This window comes from Gossypium hirsutum, chromosome A09 (assembly GCF_007990345.1).
Source record: "Gossypium hirsutum isolate 1008001.06 chromosome A09, Gossypium_hirsutum_v2.1, whole genome shotgun sequence".
Taxonomy (NCBI): domain Eukaryota; kingdom Viridiplantae; phylum Streptophyta; class Magnoliopsida; order Malvales; family Malvaceae; genus Gossypium; species Gossypium hirsutum.
Genome location: NC_053432.1, coordinates 75309666 through 75321175, shown reverse-complemented (window position 1 = coordinate 75321175; position 11510 = coordinate 75309666). Strand labels below are relative to the sequence as shown.

General features: G+C 32.2%; 1 protein-coding gene across 1 annotated transcript; it reads left to right on the top strand.

Annotated features, from left to right (window-relative positions):
* The first annotated feature begins 7955 nt into the window (after positions 1 to 7955).
* LOC107889611 (zinc finger protein JACKDAW) lies at positions 7956 to 11442 on the top strand. The gene is made up of 4 exons (XM_016814097.2): positions 7956 to 9240; positions 9355 to 9751; positions 9953 to 10164; positions 10270 to 11442. The coding sequence occupies exons 1-4, from the start codon at positions 9114 to 9116 to the stop codon at positions 10884 to 10886; spliced, it is 1353 nt and encodes a 450-aa protein (XP_016669586.1). The 5' UTR covers positions 7956 to 9113; the 3' UTR covers positions 10887 to 11442.
* The last annotated feature ends 68 nt before the right edge of the window (positions 11443 to 11510 follow it).

The following is an 11510-nucleotide window of genomic DNA, read 5'->3' as shown; positions in this document are numbered from 1 at the left end:
AATTCATATATCCATTCAATGCATTATTACCCTAACATGCACAAACTCAACATTCAAGTTAGTACAATAATTTCCATGTACCAATACTATATACTATGATTGATGAGCTCATCAATACCATGATTTCCATTTCCTTATATATTTTTTTTCATATTTATCCCGTTGAATTTTTTGGAAATTTCGATGGATTTTCAGAGGTACACTTTTAGTGTACATTTCCGGGTCCGTCAATTCATATTCATGTGCGCACATTTCAATTTCAGAGAGCACACTCCTGCGAACCTCATCCTTATAGCGGGATTACCAGTCCAGGCTAAATCCCCTGTAATATAAACTCATTGAGTATTGTCGGGATTACCAGTCCAGGCTAAATCCCTTGCAACGACAATTACTCTAATGAGCTTGGATCTGAATTACTAGTCCAGACTAAATTCAGACTCTAATTCGGATTACCCGTTCTGGCTAAATCTATTTTTCACATATTTTTCGGGAGGGCTATATTAGGATAGGATCACCCGTCCGGGCTAGATCCTTTTTACCATCAATTCCTTTTCAGAGATCCATCGAAATTTCCTTTCATTCAACTGGGATTTCTTCCCCTTTTTATCAAATATATCAATGTTTCATAAATTTTCATACAATGAACTTTCAAATCATATTCACATCAATAACAAGCATTTAAGAATATAATTCAAGTTACATGAACTTACCTTGATACTTGTTCGTGTACAAAAATCTACTAATCCTGAACTTTTTCCTTTCCTCGATCTAGCTTCGTATTTGAATCTTCTGGATCTAAATAAATAAATTTAATTATCAATTTAATACATTTCATGTTCATATGCAACAATTTCTATAATTTCATTATTATTTATAGTTTATTCAAAGCTGTTTATTTGAGTCATTGTCACTAAATTATTTATAACTCGAGATACGGAACTCCAAATTAAGATCCGTTAATTTTTCCTGAAACTAGACTCATATATCTTCTTATCATAAAATTTTCAGAATTTTTAGTTTAGTCAATAAGTACAGTTTATTATTTAAAGTTACCCATGTTCTGCTGTCTGACAGTTCTAACCCTTCTTCACTAAAAATTAATTATCTCTTCATACAGAATTCGGATGATGTTCCAGTTTATTTCTCTTGAAAATAAACTCATTCAGAATTCTATAAATATAAATTTAAGCCCCTAATTATTTTTATTCACTTTTTTATAATTTTTCAAAGTCAGAATAGGGGAACCCAAATTCATTCTGACCTTGTCTTACAAAATTCATTATATCTCATGATTTACAGATTCATTGCTTACACCGTTTCTTTTATGAGAAACTAGACTCAATAAGATTTAATATCATATCTTTTTCATATTCTAATTCGATTTTTAAAATTTATGGTGATTTTTCAAAGTTAGTCTACTGCTGTTGTCCAATATTGTTTTAGTGCAAGCTGTTTATTACCATTTTTCAATATTGTTTTAGTGCAAGCTGTTTATTACCATTTTTCCCTTAAGCTTTTAATAAATAACAATTTCGTCCCTACTCAATTAGCCTCTCAATTGAGCTGGTTTTACTCAATTAACACTTTATTCTATCACCTTAAACTAGTTTACAACCTTTAGGAATCAAAATTTCAGCAATAGACTTTAATTCCAAACATTTTCACAATTAGGTCCTAAAAATCAATTTCTATTGAAATTACCTAATAAAATCATCTCATAAACAAATTAAAGCTTTAATTTCATTCTATTTCATCATAAACTTACAGCACTAAACCATGGTGACTTTCAATTTCATCCATGAAATCAAAAACTAATGAATTTAATAGTAGGATCTAGTTGTAAAAGTCTTAGAAACACAAAAATTACAAGAAAAAGGCAATGATTAACTCACTTGGTGCAAAAATTATGGAATACCAGCTTATAGAACCCTCCTATGGCATTTTTAGCTGCTGGACTTGAAGAGAAATGAAGAGAAATCTAGATATTTCCTATTTAGTCCTAGCTTTATTTAGTTAATTTTGCAATATTCTAATTTTGCCCTTAATTTATTAATTTTCCTGCTGATTTCATGCCTTTTCCGTCCAGCCCGAATAAATTTTGGGTCTAATTTCCTTTTAAATCCTCTCTCATTAGACACTTAAGCTATTTAATCATCCCATCCACTTTTACACCTTTTACAATTTAGTCTTTTTCATTTAATTAACTATCCAAACATTAAAATTTCGTTAGGAAATTTTAATACCACATTACTAACATTTCATAAATATTTTTAAAATTATTTTCGACTTGGTCTTACGAGATAGAGGTCCCGATACCTTATTTTACCCAATTTCTTCAATAATTTCTTTTTCTAAGTAACCACTAAATCGGTAAAAAAATTTTGTCAATATTTTCATACGATTTTCCTATCATATCAATTTTCATGAAAAAATATTGAAATAAATTTTTCTTTAAATCGGATTTGTGGTTACGAAACCATTGTTCCGATAACCTTGAATTTAGGCCATTACAATTCAAATTGTTTATAACAAGATATTTTGAAGATTGGTTTGGATTGGATCAAGGCAATTGACTTTCTAATTTTGGTGAGATTGGATCGAATTGGGTAAAACTTGAAAGCATATTTTGAAGATTCAAGACTTATCTTGAGCTCATTGAAGATATTCTTTATGCTTATTATCTTGTTGGTTTTATGAGAAGATTGATAGTAATTGATTTAGTGTGGGTTTGGATGGGCGATTGGGTGCGGTGCGGTGCGTTTAGCTTACTTTTTGTCTCACGCTACAGTATCGCTACAGTATCTAATCTCACCGCCACCGCTGTTTTTACACTAACCGCAGGTAAACGCACCGCCCATCCAAACTCACCCTTAGTATGCTAGCAAGTCTCGATTCCTTATAATTTGAGGAGACTTGTATAGGTGATGTATTGAATGGAGAGAACTTATTCTTGTTCATCGAGGAATGTTTTTGGTGAGTGCATTGAGTGCAAATTTAAGTATGTTACTTGGTTTATGTCCTAAGTTTTTAGGGGGAAACTTAGAGAAGAGTTGTATAGATCTTAGATACAAAAGCAAGGCGTTAATATAGTGAGTGTTAGAGGTTATAATCACTTGTTTCACGAGTTCCTAAGATAGTGGATTATCTCTCTGGACAAAGCCTTGCAGATGTAGGAAAGCCAAACTACGTAAACATATCGTGTGTTCATAGTTTTTATCTTGTTCATACTCAGTGCTTAAAGCAATTGGCACCGGTTTTAAGCATTGCTTTTGACACCGCACAAGTTTGCTTTCAAATATCACTTTAGTTTTTTCAATAATCATATATTATTTAACCTAGATCTAATATCACACATCAAATATTAAGATATTGATATTATGCAAGCAAAAACAAATATTGCACAAACAATCATTCTATGATCTTTAGAATAATATGATTTTCACAAATATATAAAAGTACTTAATGTGGAATTAGAGTCAATCATTAAATTTGATGAAGATAAACACAACGGTAAATTATTTTTCTCTCTTGACATTTTCCCTTTTCTTACGCAAGTCCTTAGTGACCAAAGCTATGAATTTATTAGTTGTAATTTGAGTAACCTAATAGGCAGAAAAAGATCAACTCTATTGGGCTATGTGTCCCACTATGCATGGAAAAAACCTGCCTTAATTGCCCTTTTGTCCTCTAATAATGAAGGTGGAAACTTTAGTTTTGAAAGAGAATGTGTTACACACTCAAAAGAAAAAAAAAAAAGAGAGCGAGAAAATGAATAAATCTTGAGCAGTTTTGATCAACTCTTCAATCGAAACTCTATCCAAAGTCCATTTGGATTGGTTTTGGGTAGTCGTTAGTAGATTAAAAGATTTGATTGTGGATAGTTGGATTTTCCATATCAATATTGTAGCTTTAAGATTTTTAGTTTGAATGTCAATCTTATTTTAGTGATATTAGAATCAACTTTTTTTGTTTAATTTGTTTGAAATTATTTTTCAATTGCTTTATCGGAATTATATGCTCTTTGTGACTTTGTATTGTAATATTGTAGTAAAACTTTTGAGTATAATGAAGTTATTGAGTGGACTTTGAAGTATCATGGTTTTTACCATTTTTTTAAATAGCTTTTCAATGTAATATTCGTGTTTAATTTGCTTCTTGTAGTTTTTGCTTTATTTCGTGTTGATTGGTAATATATTATGCTATTGAGTTTTTCATAATTACTAACTTGTATTTATTAGGAGTAAAAGAACACTAATGGTGCTTCAGCGATGAATTTTTAATTGGTACATATACCAAATAACCGAATGAACAAATATAATTTAATTACTATTAACTTAAACAACTTAATTAAACTTAATTTTTTTGTCGAAATTAGAGTATTCATTATCAACAGTAGTGATTAATTCTATTGTTGTGGGTGTTTCTGAAAAGATAAATAACTAGCTACAAAATATGCTCAATTCTCATGAGTAAGGATCAAACCCCAATGAACAATGACATTAGCACAAGTTGATTATAAGCTGGATTGAATATTATGACCTAAAATCTTCTAGATATGTCAAAGATAAACGTAGGGCTTGGCTTACCAAATGAGTTAAGTTGTCGTTTATCGTTTATTCTTATTCTTTAGTATGGTAAACAAGTTAAATCCGATAATTTGCGTGACAAGGGTTAGCAGTTTTTGCTTTCTTATTGGTGCATATTTTCAAAGGTAGCAGCCTCGAATATAATAGCTAGTAAAGACAGCCATGTGGGAACCATGCATCTGTTTTGCCATGGCCCAACGTGTTAGTTGCGAGCTCTTAAGTTTTAATATTTTATTATTACAAAAATCAATAAACAATCTTTTTTTTTTTCATTATAAGAATACCCCATCACTAAAATATTAAACAAAACAGAGAAGAAAAAGTACCCTTCTTGTGACTCACGAAGTAACTTTTCACGCCCCATTAATTATGTATAGTAATTCGTAAAAAAATCTGGTTGCATTCAAATGGTTTGGTTTAGAGATAAATATATATATATATATTTATTCAAAGGTTTTCAATACTTATATGATTTTAATATATAGAAAATAAAATTAGTCCCTGTTGCTGGAGATTCTTGAATTGAAAATTTAATATTATTTAAGGGTGTATTTATTTGTGGTTAGTGTAAAATTAATAGTGTCACTGAAATTAGATACTAAAAGCATCGCATTGCATTCTACCATATATCTAAACCCGCACCTAATTCATTCTTATTTTTAAAATTTAAGAAACATAGTCAAGGTATTTTCTAATAATAATAAAGGATAAGTCTTTTATATCATGTGGTTTTGCACAGGTTGATATATAGTAATTGATGGGTATTTCAAAATCTTCATTTCACTTGAAACCAAGGAAAAAGATATATTTGTCTAAATCAAACTAATTTAATAATTGAGCTGCTACACTTAAAAGGACTGCTAAGTCCCAAATCTCTATATAACAACAAGATAAATTATATTTATTTATGAATTGGAATCGAGTGATATGTCCTCAAATTTTATGATTAGCTGATATACTTTAAAATATGGGTAGGAATTAGGATTTTATGCCTTCATGTTCCACTATGCAAAAACACTTGTCCACATATATTTGGATAAATCACTAATTATATCCAATAACTTTGGTCATTTTCCATTTTTCTAATCTAAAATATTTATGCATATATCAATCCTCAAGAAAAAGAAAATTATGCATATTTTTCAAACATCAAACACACCGATGTTTGAATTTAGACACACATGAAAAGGTTCATGCACAACCATCAACGGTATTAGGATACTTGTTTTCTTTCATATCTCAGGAGAATTATATATGTCATTATTTGGAACCCCATAAAAAAACAAAACAACGCATTTCATGAAATATTATCTGTTTTTTTTATTGTTATTATAAATAAAAATACAGATTGTATTTTAAATAGTTTAATTTTATATTACCCAAGAAGGTCTTGGGAGAGAATAATAAAGTAAGAAAATAGGCATTAATTCTCTGATAAATAGCAGCATAGTGGGACAGAGATTGGGAATCTATATGCAATGGATGAATGTGAAGCATGTCGTTTCTGGTCGGATACAGTAATATTTTATTAACTCATTCTTAATCCATCATCTTAGAATTAGGGTCTTTTTTTTTTAATAAAGATATTTGAAAACTAAACAAATTAAAAAAATAAAAGAAAAACCCTAACAAATTGGACATGAGATTTTGTTTTGTGTCCCTACGTTTGCATGTGTCTCTCTACTTAAATGTTTTTAGAAACAAAAAAAAAAGGAAAAAAAAAAAGCATAGGATACCATGGAAAGAGAGGGGCATCATTTTTTGTGGAAGTAAGCTCCGAATGCATGGAGCCAAAAGCTGATGAATTTTCTAATATGAATGCCTAAAATTTCGTATCATACGTTCCACTTTTTATCATATATATACATTTACATGTATATGTGTATTATATTTATTTTTGTCACCTAATACATATCCATCGAGCTATAATTTAGAATATAAAACTGATGAGGCGGGTCTGGTTGGAGTCAGCTTGGATAAAGACATGGTCACATGAAACCGAGCTCACTCCATGCTTTAAATATGTAGAATTTATATGTGAGACATTGGTCAAAACGTGTTTAGTTGAAACAACTCGATTTTATTATAAATTTGTAAATGAGATCAAATAAGTTTAACCAAGCCTTTTTAGATATTCTTGCATATATAAAGGAAACTTTAATTTGAAAAATAAAAAAAAATGCAATTTCTTGGGTTTGAATTTTGGATGTATTCAAGGTTAAGAGCGATGGATATGTGCTCAGAGGATTAAAATCAATTTCATAATCAACAAGTGTTGAGTTTAACAGTAATCTACATTGTACTCTAAAAAAAATTATGTTTAAATACTAAAAATAACATTATCGAGAGATAATTATGAACCATTAAAAGATTAATCTTCAAATATAATAAAATAAATACAAAATATACCTTAATCATTAAAAAAAATCAGTTTCATATAAAAATTCAACAGTCATGATTCATGATTGCAGCGACAGAATTAATTTATGAATTAATAACTAGTTGCTCCACGTTTTTCACCATTGGAATGCATGCTTTTTGAAGTAATAATGTGATTGATACGACACCGTTTCCGTTAGTTTTGTCTTTGGTATCAGAATAGTACTGGTGAAAACGAAATAAAATGAGAAATAGGACTAAGTTTACACCATTCTCAGGTTGGATTCTTAGTTTACCCATACTTCAAAAGAAAAGAAAAAAACACATACAGTAGGGTAGTATAATACAGATGGTCTTCACTCTAGTTGCCTTTTTTTACAAATAAATTTTAAATTTGAAGTCAATATTTCCCTAATTGATTCTGGTTATTCACTGTAATTAAATGAAAAATAAAAATACCTATTAACACTATGAAAATAACTCACACGTTAATTTCACGAGTACATTATTGTCAACACACATCGCAACATACAATATTTCTTCTTATGTTTTGAATCCAAACAATTTCTTTAAATTCATATATTCTTTATAATAATAATAAAACTAATTGAATTAAGTTTTAATGGATAAAATATTAAAAATAATTATATTTAAAGTAAATTATGTTATTATTTGAATAAATTGAATATAAAAAGGATTGGTTAAAATTCCGATTCTACCAAAGCTAAAACTAATAGTAAGCAGAAAGCATCAGTGAAAACAACAGGTGTTGCAACAGCGCAAATATATGAAAAATGTGATTGACGCCATGCCATATATGACAGCATTCAGTCACTCATTCACTGACTCAAAGAGTAGTGTTATTAGATATAGAAGTGGAGAACATGATGATGTTCATAAATAAATAACTTTCAGTAAACAAAATTAAAAAACCGAAGGCAAAGTACACAAATATATGTAAATATCAGTGGGAGTGGCAACAACATTGCTTGCATGATAATGGATGATTTACTTTATGGGGGATGATGGAGGGTGCAGCATCAGAATCACAGTCCAAATCTTGGGTCCCTCTTCCCAGACAGGTATCACGGACCGTCCTATCATCTCTCTCGGGAACCCCCATCTCTCTCTCTCTTCCTTTTTCCCCCTCTGCCACTTCTTCCTCTCTTTGGTCTTCCTTTTAATTATGGTTTAATCATTTCATACTTGATCTATATCACTGTAAAGGCAACTCGCTTTTTAACCCCTTCCCTTTTCATCTCCCTCAAATCACTTCACTTTTCATTATTCAACATTAAACAAATAATTAATCTTCTTTTTTTCTCTCGGTAAAACAATCCCATCAATTTTCTACTTTCTACACCCCTAAATTAATTATAGTAATGTGGAGAGTGAGTTGTAGTAAAACTACTACTGCAAAAGAACGCACGAAAGCCTATACATTTTCAACTGGTTAATCTAAAGCATCAGCTTGCTGTCTTGCACACACAATTGCAAGCTTCCACAATCGTGCGGCTTGTGTATGAAAGAGAGAGGGAGAGAAAAAAAAGAAAGAGAGGGTGTGGCCCATCTAAAATCAATGGCTGACCGACTTTCAAGATATGTTGAGATTAAAAAAAAGAAAAAGAAGAGAGTAGAATAATGCAAGACCAAGACTATAAGAAAGAAAGAGGGGAAGGAGATATATATATACTCTTTAGTCATCATGTTTTTTTGGTGTTTTCTCTTGTAATCAAACAAGGTAACTAAAAACCAGATCTCTGTAAGAACTTAGAACTGAGAAGAGTCCTAAAGGTTTTTCTTTTTTTAATTTCTATTTTTTTTGTTTTAAAGTTTAGTATAAGTTGTTTATATTTGTGGGGAGAGTGTGTGTGTGTTTTAGATTTAAGCTTGAGTAGTGCTTTTCTTGTCTCTTTAGCAGAAACTGAGAGAGAGAGAGAGAGAGAGGCAGTATTTTTTTCTGAATATATATTACCAAAGATTTATCTGCTTGTGCCTTGGAGAAATCCTTGTTTGCTTTTGTTTTGTACTGTGTTTTTAGCCTTTTGAAAGCTAGTTGTTTTTTTCTTGCAACTAATTTTCAAAGCTATCAGTTTTCGGAATTTAGTTGCAAACTATATAAAATAAAATTAGAAGAAGGAAGAAACTATGTCTGATGAGGCGTTTCCAGCTGCTTCAATAGGAGGGTTTATTCAAGACCCAAGTAATGCAAACCCTAACCCTAAACCTAATGCTAACCCTGCTAAGAAGAAGAGAAATCTTCCCGGAACTCCTGGTAAGCTTGCTTCATCAATTCTTTCTTTTGATAATACCCTTTGCTTAGTTGCTATCAATGATCCAATTGGTTACAGAAATGAATAGGATTCTCTTCGTTTTTGGTCTTAAACAGATCCAGATGCTGAAGTAATTGCTTTATCTCCAAAAACACTTATGGCTACAAACCGATTCATATGTGAAATATGCAAGAAAGGTTTCCAAAGAGACCAAAACCTGCAGCTTCACCGCAGGGGTCACAATCTTCCATGGAAGCTAAGGCAAAGAACAAACAAAGAAGTTCGGAAGAAGGTTTATATTTGCCCTGAGAAAACCTGCGTCCACCATGATCCATCCAGGGCTCTTGGCGACCTCACTGGAATAAAGAAACATTTCAGCAGAAAACATGGTGAGAAGAAGTGGAAGTGTGAGAAATGTTCAAAGAAATACGCTGTTCAATCCGACTGGAAAGCTCACTCGAAAACTTGTGGTACTAGAGAGTACAAGTGTGACTGTGGGACACTGTTTTCCAGGTATATGTCACATAAATTCCTTCATTGCTCACTTGTTTTCAATTCCATTCCTCCTGGTTTTCTTACAAACGTTGCATCATAAATGCTTATATTTGAGGGGTTTCATGGCTTTGGGTGTTTTCAAATTCAATGCAACCTAATGATTAGGTAATAACTGCTTGTTTGTGTATTGAATTCTGGGGGCTGTTTTAATTCAAACAGAAAAGACAGCTTTATCACCCATAGAGCTTTTTGTGACGCCTTAGCTGAAGAAAGTGCAAGACTCACTTCAGTTGCAGCCACAAGCCTAAATTTCAGAAACGATACTGTGAATCTGCCTCATGGATTTGCTAGCCGTGGAGTTCAAGATGTTGCTGGCATTCCTCAATTTGGTTCGGGTTTTCCTCAAGATTTCAGTGGGATGCCTGCACCAGGTAGGTAACTGCACAATATTTGTTTCTCATCTATCTATCTATCTATCTATATATTGTGACTAATTATGTAGGGGGTTATTCGTTGTTATTGAATTTGTCACTTAGGTTTGTCCGAGATGGTTCAAATGGCTCCAGCCAATCTCTTTGGCTCGTCTTCACACTTTCCTGGATTTGAAAACGGCGGTGCAACTTCATCAAATTCCAATAATCTCTCCTTATCGCAACTGCCACAAGGATTAAAAGAAGAAGGTGGAAACGAAGGCAATCTAATGGAAAGCCTTTCATCTCTCTATTCTGATAATCAAAACAAGCAATCCAAAGCTAATGCTTCACCAATGTCCGCAACTGCGCTTTTGCAAAAAGCGGCTCAAATGGGTTCAACTAGAAGCAGCCCGTCCTTCTTTGGCAACAGTTTCGGTGTAATGAGCTCCTCTTCCTCTCACACAGCACCTACTTTCATGGCATCAAGCAGTGCATCAATGAGTGCAAAAAGCAACAATCTTGATAAGCTCATGTTACAAACAGGAGGCAAACCAAGTGAGCCGAGTCTATTAAGCATGCATCACCCTGGTTCAAATTCATTCGCTCAAAGCTTGACGAGGGACTTCCTTGGGATGAGCAATGATCAATCACCACGTCCATTTTTACCCCAAGAACTAGCCAAATATGCAGCAATTGGCTCAAGCATTGGTCTCAGTCAATTCACTAGCAGTAACCACTAAGCTCAGCTACCTTTCAAATACCGTTACCGGATTAGAGCTCAGTGGCAAAAATATACGATCGTGGTCCTATATATGCAATATATATACACATATATATTATCTGCAAACTGCAATATAGTATTGAAAAAGCTACAAACTGGGGACCAAGTTTGGAGTGTGGGTGTAGAAGGCAAAGCAAAAACCAAACTCCCAGAGCACAGTAAGCTCATCTTGTGAATGGTCAGTGAAACTGCCGAGGTGGCCCCAATTCCGTGTTTGAAATGACTAAACAATGAGCCAACTCCGAGTAATGCATGTTTCCCCACATTGTTGTTCTTGTTGTTTTGCTCCATGTCTCAGTTCTTTTATCCTTTTTTTTTTTCCCTCAGTTTTATTATTATTTGCTTCCCTTTGCTTATCTTAATTAATCGTTATATTAGTTGTAATTTTCTCTCTCCTTTTTCTAAACTTAACAGCTGAAGTTAGTATTTGGTTGACTGGTCGTCAACGTTGGCGGGTTTCGGGATCAGGAGTGAGAAACTAAGAGATTAATTAATTACAAGTATTTGTCATTTAATTAATTTGCACCTTGTTTTTTTATGAGAAAAATAAAAAATATATATATATATAGACAATCAACTCAGT